The sequence below is a fragment of the Salminus brasiliensis genome, chromosome 1 (assembly GCF_030463535.1).
Source record: "Salminus brasiliensis chromosome 1, fSalBra1.hap2, whole genome shotgun sequence".
Taxonomy (NCBI): Eukaryota; Metazoa; Chordata; class Actinopteri; order Characiformes; family Bryconidae; genus Salminus; species Salminus brasiliensis.
In genome coordinates, this window is record NC_132878.1 from 73760392 (window position 1) to 73782955 (window position 22564).

Here is a 22564-nt window from a genome sequence, read left to right on the forward strand (position 1 = left end):
ATATTTACATCTGAGGAAAGCCAAAGACGGCTCTTGCCAACTGTGATGTTAGCCAACTAATGTTGGATGATAATGGCATGGGCAGTCATCTCAGCAAAGTCATTAGGTTTGATGATTGCTCTGCATAGCAATGTAACAGCTAGGGAATATGAGCATGTTCTATATGGCCAAGGAGCTCCCTATAGCGCAAACACTGTTCCCTTGACGTATTTCCATATTCCGGGATGATAATACCATCAAACACTGCTGAAGCATTAAAGAGCAGGTTTAGGAACGCTTCAGTGAAGTCAGATATTTTAAATGGCTGGTCTAGTCACCCAGTCTAACATTACTGGACCTTTATGTAAAGAAGGAAACCAGTTATTTCCACCACAGTTATTCCATATGCATTCCTTAAAGAACAATTTCTTTTTGAGGAATGATCTAACATGGACTAGTGTTGTGTTAAACCAGGGTTTTCCAAAATATGCAATGTTTATGGTGGGCTGAGGAAAAAAAAAAGTAAAAAGGATAAAATTCAGTACATATAAAGGTTTTTACTTAAATATGTTTAAAAAGCTGTTTAGAAATTGAATGGGCCATATCAACCGTTCATACGGCCCAGCTTTGGGCTGTAGGCAACACATTCAGCAGTTGTGTATCAAAGACAGCTCATTGTTTGATGTTTTTCATGGTGAACTGAAGCTGTTCTTAAGAAGTGGTTTGGTGATCTATCTGATCAAATGCACCTGATTTGAACTCTTAAGTGAGGTAGACGTATTTGAGCTATTAAATTGCCTTGCTGGACACCAGCCGTCCCATTGGTAAATGTTCACTTAGTGTTTGCATGTGGAAAAGGTAGATATTTTATTGTGTGTAGAGTCTAGATTTGTAAACTCAAAATGGTTCTCTACAGAAGCATCAATTCAGAGGTATTTTAGAGATCCTAAAGATATTTTTAACTTTACCAATATAATTAAACAAGTAAATAAAGTTGTGTAGTTGCTAAGGCTAATGTTACTAACATTTAATGGAAATATATACCCACATCTAAATGATCCCCCAAGAAAGTATTCCTTTAAAGTTGTCTCCAGATTGGGACGCAAAGGTTTGTTTTTTTGTGCTGCTCATGAGTAGCCGCAGAGCCACACGAAGCAGACACGGGCAGCGGTGTAATCCTGTACGGTATCACTCTTAAGCAGCCTGCCACTGCAGGCCTGCTCCTTTCACGGCTACATACAGCAGCCACTCGAGCGTGAAATCGCAACAGTGATGCTTTAATACCTCCAGATAGCACAGCTATATCGCCCTGCTCTGCTTCTTTTCTAGCTTTTGCGGGGTGGTAGGGGAGGGGAGGAGGCTGCAGCCTGCTCTACACATGCTCTCTCTGAAAAATATTCAATTCAACCAAGTGCAGCCAATCTTGTGGCATCCTGGAAATCTTGCGCATCTACACAGGCTCACATTCATGGCCATTTGTGAATATTTGGGGGCGAAAGGTAGACAAGCATGTGTATATCAATTCAGTGTGTGTCAGGCAGGCTGTCTGCAGCCTTTGTCACGTCGGAGGACAGATAGCTTTGGTGACTGGCAGGCCCTGAAGGGCTTTTACTGGAGGCCTGTCACTGAAGCTTTCCATCGGCCTCGTCACGGCAACGGATTCATTCCGGTTAAATAAAGGAACTGATGACTGCCCAAATTGTACTTTTTTTTAACTACTTCTATTTTCCACCCCCTCTTTCTATCTCTCTTTTTCTATCTGTCTCTTTCTCTCTCTCTCTCTCCTTCATATTGTATAGTTTTCTACCAGACTACATAAGTGGCGATTTTGATTCCATTACGTCAGATGTCAAGACTTTCTACTCAGAAAAGGTATTTTATCTCCTTCTTCATTCTTAGAAATGAATTATACCTAATTGGGTTTGGCTTGAATGTATATATATTATATAAAATCGTTTAATAGGTATAGGACTGCATTATGTCCTGGACTTTTCGACTTTAAAAAGGTTCTTCAGAATCACAGATCTCATCATTTACAACAGTGGTTCTGTAAAGCAGTGGTTCTCAAACCATTCCTCAGTAGCCTGCAGACAGTCCGCAGCTTTACTTCTTATGTCCTATGTCTTATGTTTTTGACTTATGTGGTTTGAGGTGGGTTTGAGCAACAATCCTTTAAAGATCTGTCCAATGAAAGGTTCTTCAAAGTGTTGTCTTGTTTATTTTTTAAAAAAGGTTCCTTAATTGTTCTTGACTTGAATTTAATGTTCCAAAGTAATCTTTTAATTGTTGTAGAACCTTTTGTCATGTGCTGGGTCTTTAGACTTTAAAAAAACTCACGTCTCGTTTACAACAGTTTTTCTTTAAATGATCTTTCATTGAAAGATTTTTCAGGGTTTCCATGTGGTTAGTTTGTGGTATTATTCCAGACTCCTCCTTTTTGTTGTTGCTATTGTTACTGTCCTCAACATGCTTTCTCTTTTTTTTCTTCTTAGTTTTAAAAATAGGGTCCACAGATAGTTCTTTCTTGAGATGTATGTATTCCTTTGCTGATACATTTTGCTTTATGTGGGGGTTCTGTAAACGTTCAAAGGTTAATTTACAAAAGTGTTTTTAACTCCTTATTACACTGTAAAGATTAATATTCCGTAAATACGTTCAAAATGGCTGAGTTGTACTAGAAGAGTTTGTCATGGAACTGAATGTATGTGTATAGTATTACTTAAGACCACCTGCCTGATACTGACTAGGTCCCCCTTGTGCCACCACAACAGATTGGAGCATTCAAGACATGATCTGAGACAACTTACGTCACTCATGTTTTTTTGAAAGACAAAATATTTCTTGTACATGGCAGCGCATCAGATCTTACATTTGTTTTCTTGACCATACTTGTTCTTGCTGGGAAAAGATCTTGTAATGTGTAATAACCCCATATCGCTGATCAGTCGTGTAGTGTGCAAACCACACTGTCTAAAAGATTCCTGATAACAAGACGAGTTGGGTGGTGCAAAGAAAAGTCCAACAATCTGACGACTACTGTAAGTGATCTTAAGCAGACTTTCTATTAGGTTAGGTTGCTGTCTGCTCGGTAGATTTTAGAGGCAGTCATCTCTTCAGACCTCTGCTTCCATTTACCACCACTGTGAGCAATTCTGACTTGGGGAGTTTGTCTAGAACAAAATCTTTTTCACCAAAATGCTTTGAATGACTTGAGAATCACATGAGAGTTTTCATTATACAGACATTTTGAACAGTCGTTAAAATTCATCTTTCAATCAGCTGATTTTTTAATGAGAGAAAAGTAATGAATTACTTATAAACAAAAGACATCGTTATAATATTTCATACAGAGTTATACTGCTACTTAGAATAATCCTTCATACATTTTTTGAATATTGAAGATACACTCGCAGCTCTGTTTGCCAAATTAATTTTAGCTGCGTGCAGTTTGTTTGAAATGGAGATTTCACAGCGCAGGTTGATCCCCCCTGCCATTTTTTCCACTTGCAGCAAATTTGATTGTGGGAACTGCACGTTGCTCTGAAGAAAAATGGCATGGGCACATGAGGCGAAGCACTTTAGCGTCGCAAGAAAGCCCACAAAGATACATTTTGTCTACAGACTTTCGCAAGAGCCTGAGTGCGATGGTGCATGGCTGCATATCTGAATGTGAATGAAGAGAAAAGCAGGCAGAGAGCCAGCGGTATTCTGTAGGGGATAAAGGGGAGATCACACCGCACCACGAACAAGCTCCTCAGCTGACACTCGCCAGCCGGGCTTTGTGCTACCTGCTGCGAATGAGAAGTCACCTGGATCGGCGCGTGAAGACGCCCCTATTGAAGCAGAACAGAGCAGCAGTGTTCCCCTCAGTCCTCGCTGACACTTTGAACAGCTCCCCCAATGAGACAAAACCATTTACACACACACACAGCAAAAAACACTATTTTGGGGGAGGGAGGGGGTTACTGTTTTCACTTTTGTTAAGTTTTAAAAAAAGTTTCTGAACTTGCTGTAACAGCGTTAGTGTTCAGTGATGTATTCTGCTGTTGCTTACAGTCATTGTGACATTTTTCCAAGTAAACATCAGCAGTCAGTACTGGTCATTCGAATAAAGCGTTGATTACAAGGGAAAAACCTCTTGTTTGTAAGAGAACCTTTGCTTAGAGTGACTTTGGGGTAAAAAACAATGCCCAGTTGAGGTTTTACATACTGATTTTCCTTGTGTGGTGGGTTTATGAATCATTTAAAAGGTGCACGTATTTGTCACTGTACAGTGTACACTGTACAGCGAAATGTGTCCTCCGCATTTAACCCATCTGGTAGTGAACACACACTCACACATGTGTTAGGGGCAGTTAGTACACACACACACACAGAGCGGTGGGCAGCCAACTCCAGCGCCCGGGGAGCAGAGAGGGTAAAGGGCCTTGCTCAAGGGCCCAACAGTGTCAGCTTGCCGAGCCCGGGAATCAAACCCACAACCCTGTTATCGATACCACCCCCGGCGCTCTAACCGCTGAGCCACCACTGCTCTCACTGGCTGGATTACAGCAAGACACCATTATGGCTCACTGGGTTAATTCAACTCAAATGAATACTTTAAATGAAATAATTGCTTGTTCTCATATGAAGCTTGTCACCATATGAAGTCATTTAGCAAGTCCTAAGTTGGTGCCAGAATCAGATCTGAGCATTCGAGGCACAGACTCTACAGGACCTCTGAAGGCACCCTATTCAGCTTTCATTTTTGTATCATTTCAAGTATTTATTCAAGTTGAATAAACCCAGTTCAATTGCTTTTTACCACATGAAGTAATTTTATGAGGATGAACAGATGAACCACCAGCTCTGTTTTGGTTATGCCCAATTTCCATTTGAACAAGGACAGTGCCTGAGTGTCATTGTATGTGTCATAAGAACTGCTATTATTCAACTATGCCAAGGTAAATACATGAGTTGTTTTAACACTGACCTTTTTTCCATTTCCTTGACCACACATGCTTGTAGAAGTGCAGGCTGATCGAAACGGCTGACCAGGACCTAACAGACTTCACTAAGTGCCTGGCCATTATGGTGGAGGAGATCAAAGGACGGCAAGTGCAGGTACGACTTCAGTCTCTCAGTCAGCTCTCAGCGCTGCCTTTGTTTTACAAAGCTCAACAGTGGGAAATCAATGTGCTGATGCTGATGATGTAGATTTGTCTCTAATCTAAGTCACCGCCTACTCCAACTGCACCGCGTGTGTGTGTGTGTGTGATGCGGGGGGACTTAAATGCCTGCCTCACCTGACCTTCTGTTTATGTCCAGTCAAACCCTGTAGTTCATTCATAACTTCTACACAACAAAAAACAAAATGCTGCCGTTAAATAGACATTATGGGGTGATCTCCTATACATGGATTAAGCCTAGTCTTGGACTACTGAGCTTTCTTAATGGTGATTCTTCATTGAAAGTAGAATTTAGTCTAGAACCAGGCTTAATCCCTTTCTGAAAAACTGGTACTGAATATATCTTACATAGAGTTTATCTTATCTTGTATGGCTTTGTATTTAGGTTAAATAACCATATATTTAAGTACACATATTGTAAGATCATTTAAACTTGAATTAATATTAGTGGATTTTCTTTGTCCGCAAGTACAGTAAAATAATTTTATTATATCAGAACATTTTTAGAAATACAGTACTATGCAGAGGTAAGAGCCCAGCCTTTATTCATGTAATCTGCATACATGTTTGTAATTTTTTTATCAGAGAATTTTGTTGAGATATAAAACTGTTCACTAAGGAGAATGAAGGAGAAGAGTCAAAAGGAAAGAGATCCACTTGGTAGACCTCCGACAAAAGCAAGATAAACTGAAGAAACAACGAATAAGCTTGTGTCCCAATACTTTTGTCCATATAGTGTATTAAGTGTTGTTGCTATCTAATCAAAACCTTGAAATTCTATTTCAATTGTTGTTTTCTTTCTGTTAGTTTTTTCTCACCACTTAAAATTGCCAGAAGTGAACATTGCCCAATGAACACGATAAAAAAACAACATGAAGATGTGTTTTCTTCCTCTCTCCCGAAATGTTACACATTTCAAAGATGCAGGTTTTCATAATGACAGAGTTGGAAATCTCATGTTGAGAAATATAAGATCTACTCTCTATATTTAAGATGCTTTCACTCGCCTGGATATCCTGTTGTACAGGGAGGTATCAGAGCAGATGGCCGTGGGGCAGAGACATGAAATAAAGATGTACACCAAGGGCCTACAGAGAGAGGCTGTGTGGAAGAATGGATTCTGAAGGAGCTTAGATGTCAGGCCGGAGGTGGAGCGGCAGTTTGCTTTGTGATTCCAGAATGTTTTTTTTTTTTCATCCGCTGGGAGAAAAGTGTGTGTTTGCAACGCCTAACATCCGTACCTGTGTGTGTGTGTCTGAGCTGTCGACTTTAGCATAGTTGTGAATTTGCGTCCTGCGAGCTGTCAAAGAGGATGCTTATGTGTGGGTGTATGAGAGATACACCCTCTGCTCTCTGTCTGGTTGCGAACTTTGACAGCCTGTCTGAAGGGCCTCAGTCTGCTGACCATCAGATACACCCACAGACACATACACTCACCGTGTCCTTTTGTTTCCTTTCTAACTTTTCTTGTTTCCCCCCTATTGTTTTTCTCACTTACCTTCTCCCCTTCAGTTGCCCATGCCCTTTTGCTCTGCTGTGTGAGAGTGTGTGTACTAATCCCCAGAGCACACACCCTTTTATTTTATTTACTTCATCTCTGTTTTGTTATTATGAGATTGTAAGACTATTACAAGATTGTTCAACCTAGTTGTGTGCAAAACTTTGGACTTCTTGGTCCAATTATATGTTTGTACATATTATGACATATGTTCTGGGGTTTTTTTCAGTATTTTAAAATTAGACAGTAAAATAGTGTCCAAAATACTATTTACATTTTTGTAGATTGACAGCATTTAACCTTAAAATTGCAGCTTCAAAATTATTGTGATGGTCCACTGACCTGTACTAAAGAGAAAAGCGTCTCAATCATTGCTACTCTGGGCTCGGCATGCCAGCAGTTGCATTATGGAAGCAGACTGGATAACGCTAGCAAGAACTGGGGGGTTCTTCATAACGGAAATAAAATTTTTGTGTGAAATCTATTAATTCCACTCTACCTCGGAAGTCCACATGCTTCTTTCACTTTCAGTGTTGTTTCTGTATCTCACACCTGTCCAAATATTTTAAAGTATGCCCTTTAGGGATGGCTTAAAGCTCAGATTAGACTATCTGTCTCCTGACTGTAGGGGGAGCCCAGGAGCAAAATGGATGCAAATTCTCGCATAATGCTGCTTTTAAGCATTATCTCTTCAAGCCAGTCAAATAATCTGTTGGTGGAAATCGTATAATATTTATTTATTTATTTGAATACGTTTTCTACTTAAAAAAACAAATGTGGTAAAGATTCGTAGTTTATAATCTGCTAAAATTCTCTGCTTGATGCTGATGATAACTGCTGCTTTTAAGGGTAGACTATAACGTGAATTTCCAGCAAAGCAATCTCTGAAAGTACATCATGTGCATCTTTAGATGTTTCTTCAGCACTCAGTGTGAGGTCGTTCTCTTTACTTTCACAGAAGGTTGAAAGGAAACTTCAGAAAGGCAGTTTTAGGTGAATGCAGAAGGACTCGCATCATGAGATGTACTTCATATTTTGAGTAATTTCCCCTAAACGTCAGCGTAATTACCTCACCACTGTAATGTGTACAATTTATGTGTCGGCCGGCTCGTAATGACTTGCTCTTTAAACGGCTCTGTGGGAGGGGGGCATGTGTGATGTGTTGATTATCGTCCCTGCATTTTAAACAGCTCTGTGTCACACTGAGTGTTTAAAGCTCCCAGGGATAGGCCACGAGCGCATCAGTCAGACGAGTGGAGCCGAGTGTAATAATCACTGTGTTTCTGCCACGTCAACACTTTCCCGTTCTCTTCTTAGACTGTCCCCTCATAAATAAGCGAGTAAATAAATAAATAAATAAATAAATAAGGAAGACACTTTATATCACACACCTATTTTTTTGCTATGGAATAAAGGGCTCAACAGTGCTGAATCCGCTGTGAAAAACAAAAGCTCTGGTGCAGAAAGTTTCTTGTAGTTGACTAGAGCAATGTTTCCCAGCTTGGAGTTGTGAGATGGGTGCACACCCTCCTTCCACTGCTACCTGTTTAATGACCATGTTAAAACCTAAATGGACTCGTAACTATATTCCACTATTAATATCACCAATATAAATATATATGTGAAATCACTATGACACTACTGTCACAGTAGTGTCACAGTGATGTCACAGTAGTGTATCAATGGTGTAACAGCAGTATAACTGTGATGCCACAGTAGTGTCACAGAAATTGGGATGTCATAGTAGTGTAACTGTGATGTCACACTAGTGCAACTGTGATGTCACAGTAGTGTCACGGTGATGTTGCAGTAGTGCAATTGGGATGTCATAGTAGAGTAACTGTGATGTCACAGTAGTGTAACTGTGATGTCACAGTAGTGTCACAATGATGTCACAGTAGTGTATCAATGGTGTAACAGCAGCATAACAGTGATGTCAATGTAGCGTAACTGTGATGTCACAGTAGCGTAACTGTGATGTCACAGCAGTGTCCATTTTTTTTTAAGGTTTTAACATTGTCACTAAACAAATAGCAGTGGTTGGCGGGTGAGCCGCTGGTCTGCTATGGGTGTTGGTGGGTGGGGGTCCTGCTGGTTGGACCGGTAGGTGGCAGCTGTTTTGACACAGGTAGAGGGGACCTCAGCGGGCAATCTTCCAGCAGGTCAGACTGGGTGGCCTTTTACTCGGAGAAGGTAAAAAGAGAGAGTTAGTTCTGAGAGGAATTTTATGGAGAGTAGAGAATGTTGAGCAGTATCAGAGTGTATCTGATGACTCCGGCAGGTCTGACTATAACAGCCTAATTAAAAGGAGAGAGTAGAGAGAGTACACAGTAGTGTCATAGTGATGTCACAGTAGTGTATCAATGGTGTAACAGCCGAATAACAGTAATGTCACAGTAGTGTAACTGTGATGTCACAGTAGTTTATCAGTGATATCAGTGTCAGGTTGTTCCAGCAGGAACCTCATTAAACTTCAGTTGGTTCAAAATGCTGCAGCCAGGGTCCTTACTAAAACTAGAAAATTTGACCATTATTATTACACTACTGTGACATCACTGTTATACTGCTGTTACACCATTGATACATTACTACTTTAATTGTGATGTCACTGTAGTGTAACTGTGATGTCACAGTTGCGCAATTGTGATGTCACAGTTGCGCAATTGTGATGTCATAGTAGTGTCACAGTGATGTCACAGTAGTGTCATAGCGATGTCATAGTAGCGTCATAGTGATGTCATTGTAGTTTAAATGTGATGTCACTATAGTGTAATTGTGATGTCACAGTAGTGTCAATGATGTTACAGTAGTGTCATAATGATGTCACAGTAGTGTCATAATGATGTCACAGAAGTTTAACTGTGATGTCACAGTAGTGTCAATGATGTTACAGTAGTGTCATAATGATGTCACAGAAGTTTAACTGTGATGTCACAGTAGTTTCATAGTGATGTCACAGTAGTGTCACTGATCTCACAGTATTGTATCAATGGTGTAAAAGCCGTATAACATTGATGTCACAGTAGTGTAACTGTGATGTCACAGTAGTTTATCAGTGATGTCACAGTAGTGTCACAGTGATGTCACAGTAGTGCAATTGTGATGTCATATTAATGTCACAGTGATGTCACTGTAGTGTCATTGTGATGTCACAGTAGTGTATCAGTGATGTCACTGTAGTTTAAGTGTGATGTCATTGTAGTGTAACTGTGATGTCACAGTAGTGTCATAGTGATGTCACAGTAGTGTATCAATGGTGTAACAGCAGTATGACAGTGATGTGACAGTAGTGCAATGGTAATGTCACAGTAGTGTAACTATGATGTCACAGTAGTGTCACAGTGATGTCACAGTAGTGCAATTGTGATGTCATAGTAGTGTCACTGTGATGTCACAGTAGTTTAATTGTGATGTCACTAGTGTAACTGTGATGTCACAGTAGTGTCATGATAATGTCACAGAAGTTTAACTGTGATGTCACAGTGAAGACAGAAAATGGTTGGAATCACAGGAACAGCCCTATCGTGGTTCAAATCACAGTGGTCCAAACCTAAATTTAGATTACAGAAAATGGAGGTCTGTGTAAAGGATATAAAACTCTGGATGACACATAACTTCCTTCTTCTTAACAGTGACAAAACCCAGGTTCTCCTCTTAGGTCCAAAAGACACTAGAAATAAACTATCAGACTTAATGTTAGACTTGGCTGATGCTTCCATTATTTCTGGTCTAGCAGCTAAAAATCTTGTTGTCACATTCGACACAGATTTATCATTTGAGCAACATATAGCCGATATTAGTAGGACAGCCTTTATGCAGCTTAGGAACATTGCTAAACTAAGAAACTCCTTATCTCTACAGGACGCAGAAAAGCTAGTACACGCTTTTATTAGCTAGATTACTGTAATGCACTTTTGTCAGGTTGTTCCAGCAGGAACCTCATTAAACTTCAGTTGGTTCAAAATGCTGCAGCCAGGGTCCTTACTAAAACTAGAAAATTTGACCATTATTATTACACTACTGTGACATCACTGTTATACTGCTGTTACACCATTGATACATTACTACTTTAATTGTGATGTCACTGTAGTGTAACTGTGATGTCACAGTTGCGCAATTGTGATGTCACAGTTGCGCAATTGTGATGTCACAGTTGCGCAATTGTGATGTCATAGTAGTGTCACAGTGATGTCACAGTAGTGTCATAGCGATGTCATAGTAGCGTCATAGTGATGTCATTGTAGTTTAAATGTGATGTCACTATAGTGTAATTGTGATGTCACAGTAGTGTCAATGATGTTACAGTAGTGTCATAATGATGTTACAGAAGTTTAACTGTGATGTCACAGTAGTGTCAATGATGTTACAGTAGTGTCATAATGATGTCACAGAAGTTTAACTGTGATGTCACAGTAGTTTCATAGTGATGTCACAGTAGTGTATCAATGGTGTAACAGCAGTGTAACTGTGATGTCACTGTAGTGTAACTGATTTCACAGTAGTGTCAGTGATGTCACAGTAGTGTCACAGTGATGTCACAGTAGTGTCACAGTAATGTCACAGTAGTGCAATTGTGATGTCATATTAATGTCACAGTGATGTCACAGTAGTGCAATTGTGATGTCACAGTAGTTTAATTGTGATGTCACTGTAATGTAACTGTGATGTCACAGTAGTGTATCAATTGTGTAACAGCAGTATACAGTGGGGAAGAAAGTATTTAGTCAGTCACCAATTGTGCAAGTTCTCCCACTTAAAAAGATGAGAGAGGCCTGTAATTGACATCATAGGTAGACCTCAACTATGAGAGACAAAATGAGAAAGAAATTCTGAAAATCACATTGTCTTGGTGTGAAGAAATCTATTGTGGGAGCTATAATCAGAAAATGGGAGACCTACAAGACCACTGCTAATCTCCCTCAATCAGGGGCTCCACGCAAGATCTCAGCCCGTGGGGTCAAAATGATCACAAGAACGGTGAGCAAAAATCCCAGAACCACACGGGGGGACCTAGTGAATGACCTGCAGAAAGCTGGGACCAACGTTACAATGGCTACCATCAGTAACACACTACGCCGCCAGGGCCTCAGATCTTGCAGTGCCAGACGTGTTCCCCTGCTTAAGCCAGTACATATCCGGGCGTGTCTGAAGTTTGCTAGAGAGCATTTGGATGTTCCGGAAGAGTATTGGGAGAATGTCTTATGGTCAGATGAAACCAAAGTAGAGCTGTTTGGTACAAACACAACTCGTTGTGTTTGGAGGAGAGTGAATGCTGAGTTGCATCCAAAGAACACCATACGAACTGTGAAGCATGGGGGTGGCAACATCATGCTTTGGGGCTGTTTCTCTGCAAAGGGACTAGGACGACTGGTCCATGTACATGAAAGAATGAATGGGGCCATGTATTGTGAGATTTTGAGTGCAAACCTTCCATCAGCAAGGGCATTGAAGATTAAATGTGGCTGGGTCTTTCAGCATGACAATGATCCCAAGCACACTGCCAGGGCAACAAAGGAGTGTCTTCGTAAGAAGCATTTCAAGGTCCTGGAGTGGCCTAGCCAGTCACCAGATCTCAACCCCATAGAAAACCTTTGGAGGGAGTTGAAAGTCTGTGTTGCCCGCCGACAGCCCCAAAACATCACTGCTCTAGAGGAGATCTGCATGGAGGAATGGGCCAACATTCCAGCAACGGTGTGTGCCAACCTTGTGAAGACTTACAGAAAACGTTTGACCTCTGTAATTGCCAACAAAGGATATATAACAAAGTATTGAGATGAACTTTTGTTGTGATGGGATTGTGATGTTACAGTAATGTCATAATGATGTCACAGTAGTGTCTTAGTGATGTCACAGTAGTGTATCAATGCTGTAACAGCTGTATAACAGTGATGTCACAGTAGTGTAACTGTGATGTCACAGTAGTGTAACTGTGATGTCACAGTAGTGTAACTGTGATGTCACAGTATTGTATCAATGGTGTAACAGCCGTATAACATTGATGTCACCGTAGTGTCACTGTGATTTCACAGTAGTGCATTTGTGATGTCATAGTAGAGTAACTGTGATGTCACAGTAGTGTCATAGTGATGTCACAGTAGTATATCAATGGTGTAACAGCTGTATAACAGTGATGTCATAGTAGTGAAATTGTGATGTCATAGAAGAGTAACTGTGATGTCACAGTAGTGTCATAGTGATGTCACAGTAGTGTATCAATGGTGTAACAGCCGTATAACATTGATTTCACAGTAGTGTCACTGTGATGTCACAGCAGTGCCATAGTGATGTCATAATAGTTTAAATGTGATGTCACTGTAGTGTAATTGTGATGTCACAGTACTGTCATAATGATGTCACAGTAGTGTAACTGTGATGTCATAGTAGAGTAACTGTGATGTCACAGTAGTGTAACTGTGATGTCACAGTAGTGCAATTGTGATGTCACAGTAGTGTCACTGTGGTGTCACAGCAGTGCAACTGTGATGTCAGTAGTGTCACAGTGATGTCATAGTAGTTTAATTGTGATGTCAATGTAGTGTAATTGTGATGTCACAGTACTGTCATCATGATATCACAATAGAGTAACTGTGATGTCACAGTAGTGTAACATTTATGTAACAGTAGTGTCACTGTGATGTCATAGTGATGTCACAGTAGTGTATCAATGTCACAGTAGTGTCACTGTGATGTCATAGTAGTTTAATTGTGATGTCACTGTAGTGTCACTGTGATGTCACAGTAGTGTCATAGTGATGTCATAGTAGTTTAATTGTGATGTCACTGTAGTGTAATTGTGATGTCACAGTACTGTCATAATGATGTTACAGTAGTGTCACAGTGATTTCACAGTAGTGCAATTGTGATGTCATAGTAGAGTAACTGATGTCACAGTAGTCATAGTGATGTCACAGTAGTGTATCAGTGGTGTAACAGCCGTATGACAGTGATGTCACAGTAGTGCAATTTTGATGTCATAGTAGAGTAACTGTGATGTCACAGTGATGTCATAGTAGTGCAATTGTGAGGTCATAGAAGAGTAACTGTGATGTCACAGTAGTGTCATAGTGATGTCACAGTAGTGTCATGATGTCACAGTAGTGTCCTAGTGATGTCACAGTAGTGTATCAATGGTATAACAGCTGTATAACAATGATGTTACAGTAGTGTAACTGTGATGTCACAGTAGTGTCACTGATCTCACAGTATTGTATCAATGGTGTAAAAGCCGTATAACATTGATGTCACAGTAGTGTAACTGTGATGTCACATTAGTGTCACAGTGATGTCACAGTAGTGCAATTGTGATGTCATAGTAGAGTAACTGTGATGTGACAGTGATGTCATAGTAGTGCAATTGTGATGTCACAGTAGTGTCATAGTGATGTCACAGTAGTGCAATTGTGATGTCACAGTAGTGTCATAGTGATGTCACAGTAGTGCAATTGTGATGTCATAGTAGAGTAACTGTGATGTCACAGTAGTGTCACTGTGATGTCACAGTAGTATATCAATGGTGTAACAGCTGTATAACATTGATGTCACAGTAGTGTCACAGTAGTGTAACTGTGGTGTCACAGCAGTGTAACTGTGATGTCAGTAGTGTCACAGTGATGTTATAGTAGTTTAATTGTGATGTCAATGTAGTGTAATTGTGATGTCACAGTACTGTCATCATGATATCACAGTAGAGTAACTGTGATGTCACAGTAGTGTCACTGTGATGTCACAGTAGTGTAACTGTGATGTCACAGTAGTGCAATTGTGATGTCACAGTAGTGCAATTGTGATGTCACAGTAGTGTAACATTTATGTCACAGTAGTGTCACTGTGATGTCATAGTGATGTCACAGTAGTGTATCAATGATGTCACAGTAGTGTCACTGTGATGTCACATTAGTGTCACTGTGATGTCACAGTAGTGTCATAGTGATGTCATAGTAGTTTAATTGTGATGTCACTGTAGTGTAATTGTGATGTCATAGTACTGTCATAATGATGTTACAGTAGTTTCACAGTGATTTCACAGTAGTGCAATTGTGATGTCATAGTAGAGTAACTGATGTCACAGTAGTGTCATAGTGATGTCACAGTAGTGTATCAATGGTGTAACAGCCGTATGACAGTGATGTCACAGTAGTGTCACTGTGATGTCACAGTAGTATATCAATGGTGTAACAGCTGTATAACATTGATGTCACAGTAGTGTCACAGTAGTGTAACTGTGGTGTCACAGCAGTGTAACTGTGATGTCAGTAGTGTCACAGTGATGTTATAGTAGTTTAATTGTGATGTCAATGTAGTGTAATTGTGATGTCACAGTACTGTCATCATGATATCACAGTAGAGTAACTGTGATGTCACAGTAGTGTCACTGTGATGTCACAGTAGTGTAACTGTGATGTCACAGTAGTGCAATTGTGATGTCACAGTAGTGCAATTGTGATGTCACAGTAGTGTAACATTTATGTCACAGTAGTGTCACTGTGATGTCATAGTGATGTCACAGTAGTGTATCAATGATGTCACAGTAGTGTCACTGTGATGTCACAGTAGTGTCACTGTGATGTCACAGTAGTGTCATAGTGATGTCATAGTAGTTTAATTGTGATGTCACTGTAGTGTAATTGTGATGTCATAGTACTGTCATAATGATGTTACAGTAGTTTCACAGTGATTTCACAGTAGTGCAATTGTGATGTCATAGTAGAGTAACTGATGTCACAGTAGTGTCATAGTGATGTCACAGTAGTGTATCAATGGTGTAACAGCCGTATGACAGTGATGTCACAGTAGTGTCACTGTGATGTCCCATTAGTGTCACAGTGATGTCACAGTAGTGCAATTTTGATGTCATAGTAGAGTAACTGTGATGTCACAGTGATGTCATAGTAGTGCAATTGTGATGTCATAGAAGAGTAACTGTGATGTCACAGTAGTGTCAGTAATGTCACAGTAGTGTCATAGTGATGTCACAGTAGTGTCATAGTGATGCCACAGTAGTGTCATAGTGATGCCACAGTAGTGTCATAATGATGTCACAGTAGTGTCATAGTGATGTCACAGTAGTGTATCAATGGTGTAAAAGCTGTATAACAGTGATGTCACAGCAGTGTAACTGTGATGTCAAAGTATTGTATCAATGGTGTAACAGCTGTATAACATTGATGTCACAGTAGTGTAACTGATGTCAAAGTATTGTATCAATGGTGTAACAGCCGTATAACATTGATGTCACAGTAGTGTCATAGTGATGTCACAGTAGTATATCAATGGTGTAACAGCTGTATAACATTGATGTCACAGTAGTGTCACAGTGATGTCACAGTAGTGCAATTGTGATGTCATTGTGATGTCATAGTGATGTCACAGTAGTATATCAATGGTGTAACAGCTGTATAACATTGATGTCACAGTAGTGTCACTGTAATGTCACAGTAGTGTCACAGTGATGTCACAGTAGTGCAATTTTGATGTCATAGTAGAGTAACTGTGATGTCATAGTAGTGCAATTGTGATGTCATAGAAGAGTAACTGTGATGTCACAGTAGTGTCAGTAATGTCACAGTAGTGTCATAGTGATGTCACAGTAGTGTCATAGTGATGCCACAGTAGTGTCATAGTGATGCCACAGTAGTGTCATAATGATGTCACAGTAGTGTCCTAGTGATGTCACAGTAGTGTATCAATGGTGTAAAAGCTGTATAACAGTGATGTCACAGTAGTGTAACTGTGATGTCACAGTAGTGTCACTGTGATGTCACAGTATTGTATCAATGGTGTAAAAGCCGTATAACATTGATGTCACAGTAGTGTAACTGTGATGTCACAGTAATGTCACAGTGATGTCACAGTAGTGTCATAATTATGTCACAGTTGTGTCTTAGTGATGTCACAGTAGTGTATCAGTGGTGTAACAGCTGTATAACAGTGATGTCACAGCAGTGTAACTGTGATGTCAAAGTATTGTATCAATGGTGTAACAGCTGTATAACATTGATGCCACAGTAGTGTAACTGTGATGTCAAAGTATTGTATCAATGGTGTAACAGCCGTATAACATTGATGTCACAGTAGTGTCATAGTGATGTCACAGTAGTATATCAATGGTGTAACAGCTGTATAACATTGATGTCACAGTAGTGTCACAGTGATGTCACAGTAGTGCAATTGTGATGTCTTTGTGATGTCATAGTGATGTCACAGTAGTATATCAATGGTGTAACAGCTGTATAACATTGATGTCACAGTAGTGTCACTGTAATGTCACAGTAGTGTCACAGTGATGTCATAGTAGTGCAATTGTGATGTCATAGAAGAGTAACTGTGATGTCATAGTAGTACAATTGCTTTGCACAATTCTCCTGTTTTAGAAGCTATTCGCTGTGAAACTTTAGCTTTTTAACAGTTGGCCTGACATTTACATACAGGCTTTGCTGTATCCATTCTTCTTCAGTGAGATTAATGTAGAGACGAAAATATAAAATAGACAAAAAATAAAGTGGTAATAATTCAAATAAAATGTTAATTCAGAAAAAAAGATTATTAAATCCTGCAGACTGAATGAAAAAGGTTGTCAGCTGCTTTGTGAAAGAACAGTGTTACAGTGTTTAGGACCAGCTACACTAAAATCCCTGTCTCTCATACTGCAGAGCCTAGAGGGAGTATAAGTGTGTGTTTCTGAGAACCGGAGCGTATGTGAGGGTGAATAGGAACGAAGGAGAGGTAAAGAAGGGGTAAGAAGCTGCCAGACAATGCAAGGCCTTAAAGACCAGAAGCAGGGCTTTGTAATGTATATGAATCAGTACAGTACAGTGTAAATGTTCAATTGTGGGAGTTATATATTCTCATGATCTGGTGTGGGCAAGAGCCCTTGTAACTGAGTTCCATACAAGTTGCTGAGCCAGGGAGGGAACTCATTAAAGACAGCATTGCCATAATCTATTCTGAGTGACAAAGGCATGAATACAGATTTTGGTTGCTGAAGGTAAAGAGTAAGACACAATCTAGTCATGTTCTTTAGATGAAAGATATCAGTATTGGCAAAATGATTCAGCTAAACCTTCCTGCAGGTTCTTGGCAGGCATACAGGGTTTTTTTGAATTGCGTTTCCTTGTTGTTTCATATCTCATTTTGACCTCCACAATTCCCCTCAATTGCCATTTCTTATTAATCTTCCACACTGCAGAAACTACTTGACACTGTAGCTGGAAACATTTGTCAGTCTTCTCATAGGACATTCTTGTGGATATCGATTAGTATAATTTTTAGATCTTTAGACAGTTGCTTTGAGGAACCCGTGGTTCCTTGTGTTTGCATTATAAAGTCAACATAGTCAGAGATCTGCTTCTCTAATTGAAAAATGTTGCTGTAGTGTGTTTAAGGAGAACTGAAGAGGGGGGCACTGACATTTTTGACATTGACATTTCTGACATCTTTACATGTCATCTTTTCACAGGTGGACACTATAGTCATCCTGGGTGGTCTGGCGGGCCGGTTTGATCAGATCATGGCCACAGTACAAACTCTTTTTCATGCCCAGAAGATGACTGAACTCCCTGTGGTGGTCATTCAGGGTTCATCTCTGGCCTGTCTTCTCCAAGAGGTAATCACATATTTCATTGCGATGTTTTAATCACCACTCCACCTTCCCTCCACAGCATACTTCTGACATACTGATTACACCACTTAACACTTCAATCTCAAAATTGACAGTCTGGAGCTTCATTTTTGTTCCTGTTTAAGTTTTTACGTGTTACAATTTGTTCCTGTCTCCTCCAAACTTATGACGATTATAATCCTAACCTTTGGACCTGATTAACTGATTCTTATATCAGTTGTACTAATTTATGTCCCAGAATGCATAGTGTGTAGTCACACAGAATTTCTTGCATTTTGTTTACAATCATTCGTTTAATAATTAAAATAATTAATAAAATAAAATCATTTGTTTCGGTAATGGTGCCATTTTAGATTTTTTCTTATGAAGAAAGTATCACGCCTACTCTTTTTTACCACAAACTGTACATTTTGTATACTTCTTATGGCTATTGCATACTCAAATTAACAATTAGGCACATCTTGTATTGTAAAGCTTTATCTGAGTTCAGTTTTAAACTCATTCGATTTATGACCTTTTAGCAGTAAATTAGTGCATGGCTTTAATTTGTTATTGTTCTTATCTGGTTGTCTTTTTTCCCTTTTTCCCTCTCTAATAAGAAACTGAGTAATTGGTAAATCAGGACATGTTGGTGCCCTGGGACTTCTTGCAGCCTTTGTGAGATGCAATTAGAAACAGTTACGCTTTGTGTTAATTTACACCAGAAAAATGACCACTTTGTATTCAGCCTGAAGCTAACAGGCGCTGAAGTTATTTTTAAAGGATGTGTCTGTCTGTCTTTTTGACCATATATATATATATATATATATACATACATATATGTACAGTACAGGCCAAAAGTTTCTCATTCAATGCGTTTTCTGTATTTTCATGACTAATAACGTTGTAGATTCTCACTGAAGGCATCAAAACTATGAATGAACACATGTGGAGTTATGTACTTAACAAAAAAAGGTGAAATAACTGAAAACATGTTTTATATTCTAGTGTCTTCAAAATAGCCTGGTGGTTTTCAGGTGTGCCTTATTAGGGTTAATTAGTGGAATTTCTTGCTTTATCAATGGGGTTGGGACCATCAGTCGTCTTGTTCAGAAGTCAGGTTACTACACAGCCGACAGCCCTATTGGACAACTGTTAAAATTCATATTATGGCAAGAACCAATCAGCTAACTAAAGAAAAACGAGTGGCCATCATTACTTTAAGAAATGAAGGTCAGTCAGTCCGGAAAATTGCAAAAACTTTAAATGTGTCCCCAAGTGGAGTCACAAAAACCATCAAGCGCTACAGCGAAACTGGCACACACCAGGACCGACCCAGGAAAGGAAGACCAAGAGTCACCTCTGCTTCTCAGGACAAGTTCGCCCGAGTCACCAGCCTCAGAAATCGCAAGTTAACAGCAGCTCAGATCACAGACCAGTTGAATGTCACACACAGTTCTAGCAGCAGACCCATCTCTAGAACAACTGTTAAGAGGAGACTGCGCAAATCAGGCCTTCATGGTCAAATAGCGTCTAGGAAACCACTGCTAAGGAGAGGCAACAAGCAGAAGAGATTTGTTTGGGCCAAAAAACACAAGGAATGGACATTAGACCAGTGGAAATCTGTGCTTTGGTCTGATGAGTCCAAATTTGAGATCTTTGGTTCCAACCGCCGTGTCTTTGTGAGACGCAGAAAAGGTGAACGGATGGATTCCACATGCCTGGTTCCCACTATGAAGCATGAAGGAGGAGCTGTGATGGTGTGGGGGGTGTTTTTGCTGTGACACTGTTGGGGATTTATTCAAAATTGAAGGCACACTGAACCAGCATGGCTACCACAGCATCCTGCAGCGACATGCCATCCCATCTGGTTTGCGTTTAGTTGGACCATCATTTATTTTTCAACAGGACAATGACCCCAACCTCACACCTCCAGGCAGTGTAAGGGCTGTTTGACCAAGAAGGAGAGTGATGGAGTGCTACGGCAGATGACTTGGCCTCCACAGTCACTGGACCTGAACCCAATCGAGATGGTTTGGGGTGAGCTGGACCGCAGAGTGAAGGCAAAGGGGCCAACAAGTGCTAAACACCTCTGGTAACTCCTTCAAGACTGTTGGAAAACCATTTCAGGTGACTACCTCTTGAAGCTCATTGAGAGAATGCCAAGAGTGTGCAAAGCAGTAATCAGAGCAAAGGGTGGCTATTTTGAAGAAACTAGAATAAAAACATGTTTTCAGTTATTTCACCTTTTTTGTTAAGTACATAACTCCACGTGTTCATTTATAGTTTTGATGCCTTCAGTGAGAATCTACAATGTAAATAGCTATGAAAAACACATTGAATGAGAAGGTGTGTCCAAACTTTTGGCCTGTACTGTATATATATATAAATATATATATATATATATATATATATATATATATATATATATATATATATATATATGTGTGTGTGTGTGTGTGTGTGAACCAAAAATAGACTAATAGAAAATAGAAAAAATAGACAAAAATAGAAAATAGAATAGCCAGCCAAATGGGCATGCATAACAAGGACCAAGGCTTCTCTGACAAGGACTGAACTACTGAAACAGGGTACATGGGCAACTAAGGCTCATTAATATGATCCATCCCATTTCACCGCTTATAGGACTTTTAGAGGTCTTGTGGAGTCCATGCATTTAATAGTCAGATCTGTTTTGGTGGCACAAGCAGGACCTACTGAATGTTTGACATGTGGTGTTATTGTTGTGGCTGATAAGTATATATACATAAATACACAGTGCTGTGAAAAGTATTTCCTTTTCCAGTCTCTTCTATTTTTGTATTTGTATTTAAACAATTCAAACCATCCAACTACTCTTAATATAAGATAAAAACAATACAAGTAAACCCATGGGCTTTTCCTTTAACTTGCAGTCAGTCTGTAGGGAAATTTTGCCCCACGCTTCTTTGCAGAATCTGACTACCTTGTAGGGTTTTCTAGCGTGAATTGTCTGTTTAAGATCTTGTCACAGCATCTCAATGAGATTGTTTGGCCACTCCAAAACCCAAAACGTTCATTTTGTTTCTTTTGAGTCATTCAGAGGTGGATTTGCTTGTGTGCTCTGGATCATTGTCCTGCTGCATAACCCAACTATAAACTGACTGCAAAATACCTATACATGTCTTTGCCATGCTTTTACCACCCATATTTATTGAGTTGTTTTTTGCTCTATGTTTGTATGGTTGAGTAATTGCACATTTGTTTGCACAAGTTTGCACATTAGAATTGATACAGTGTATCACAAAAGTGAGTACATCCCTCGCATTTCTGAAGATATTTAAGTATATCTTTTCATGGAACAACACTGACAAAATGACATTTTGACACAATGAAAAGTAGTCTGTGTGCAGCTTATATAAGTGTAAATTTATTCTTCCCTCAAAATAACTCTCCTGGGCATGGAGTTTACCAGAGCTTCACAGGTTGCCACTGGAATGCTTTTCCACTCCTCCATGACGACATCACGGAGCTGGCAGATATTCGAGACTTTGCGCTCCTCCACCTTCCGCTTGAGGATGCCCCAAATATGTTCTATTGGATTTAGGTCTGGAGACATGCTTGGCCAGTCCATCACCTTTACCCTCAGCCTCTTCAATAAAGCAGTGGTCATCTTAGAGGTGTGTTTGGGGTCATTATCATACTGGAACACTGCCCTGCGACCCAGTTTCCAACGGGAGGGGATCATGCTCTGCTTCAGTATTTCACAGTACATATTGGAGTTCATGTGTCCCTCTATGAAATGTAACTCCCCAACACCTGCTGCACTCATGCAGCCCCAGACCATGGCATTCCCACCACCACGCTTGACTGTAGGCATGACACACTTATCTTTGTACTCCTCACCTAATTGCTGCCACACATGCTTGAGACCATCTGAACCAAACAAATTAATCTTTGTCTCATCAGACCACAGGACATGGTTCCAGTAATTCATGTCCTTTGTTGACATGTCTTCAGCAAACTGTTTGTGGGCTTTCAGAAGAGGCTTCCTTCTGGGGTGACAGCCATGCAGACCAATTTGATGTAGTATGCGGCGTATGGTCTGAGCACTGACAGGCTGAACCCCTACCTCTTCAATCTCTGCAGCAATGCTGACAGCTTTCAAAGACAGCATTTGGATGTGACGCTAAGCACATGCACTCAACTTCTTTGGACGACCAACACGAGGTCTGTTCTGAGTGGACCCTGCTTTTTTAAAACGCTGGATGATCTTGGCCACTGTGCTGCAGCTCAGTTTTAGGGTGTTGGCAATCTTCTTGTAGCCTTGGCCATCTTCATGTA

The 22564-nt window shown here is 40.0% G+C and overlaps 1 protein-coding gene across 2 annotated transcripts in view; it reads left to right on the forward strand.

The window, feature by feature from the left end:
• tpk1 (thiamin pyrophosphokinase 1) overlaps window positions 1-22564 on the forward strand; it is a 96755-nt gene that overhangs the window by 37556 nt on the left and 36635 nt on the right. For both annotated transcript variants that reach the window (XM_072688822.1, XM_072688823.1), the window contains 3 exons: window positions 1779-1851; window positions 4987-5082; window positions 18101-18247. In XM_072688822.1, coding sequence (XP_072544923.1) covers window positions 1779-1851; window positions 4987-5082; window positions 18101-18247 — 316 coding nt within the window. The remainder of the gene's footprint in view (window positions 1-1778; window positions 1852-4986; window positions 5083-18100; window positions 18248-22564) is intronic.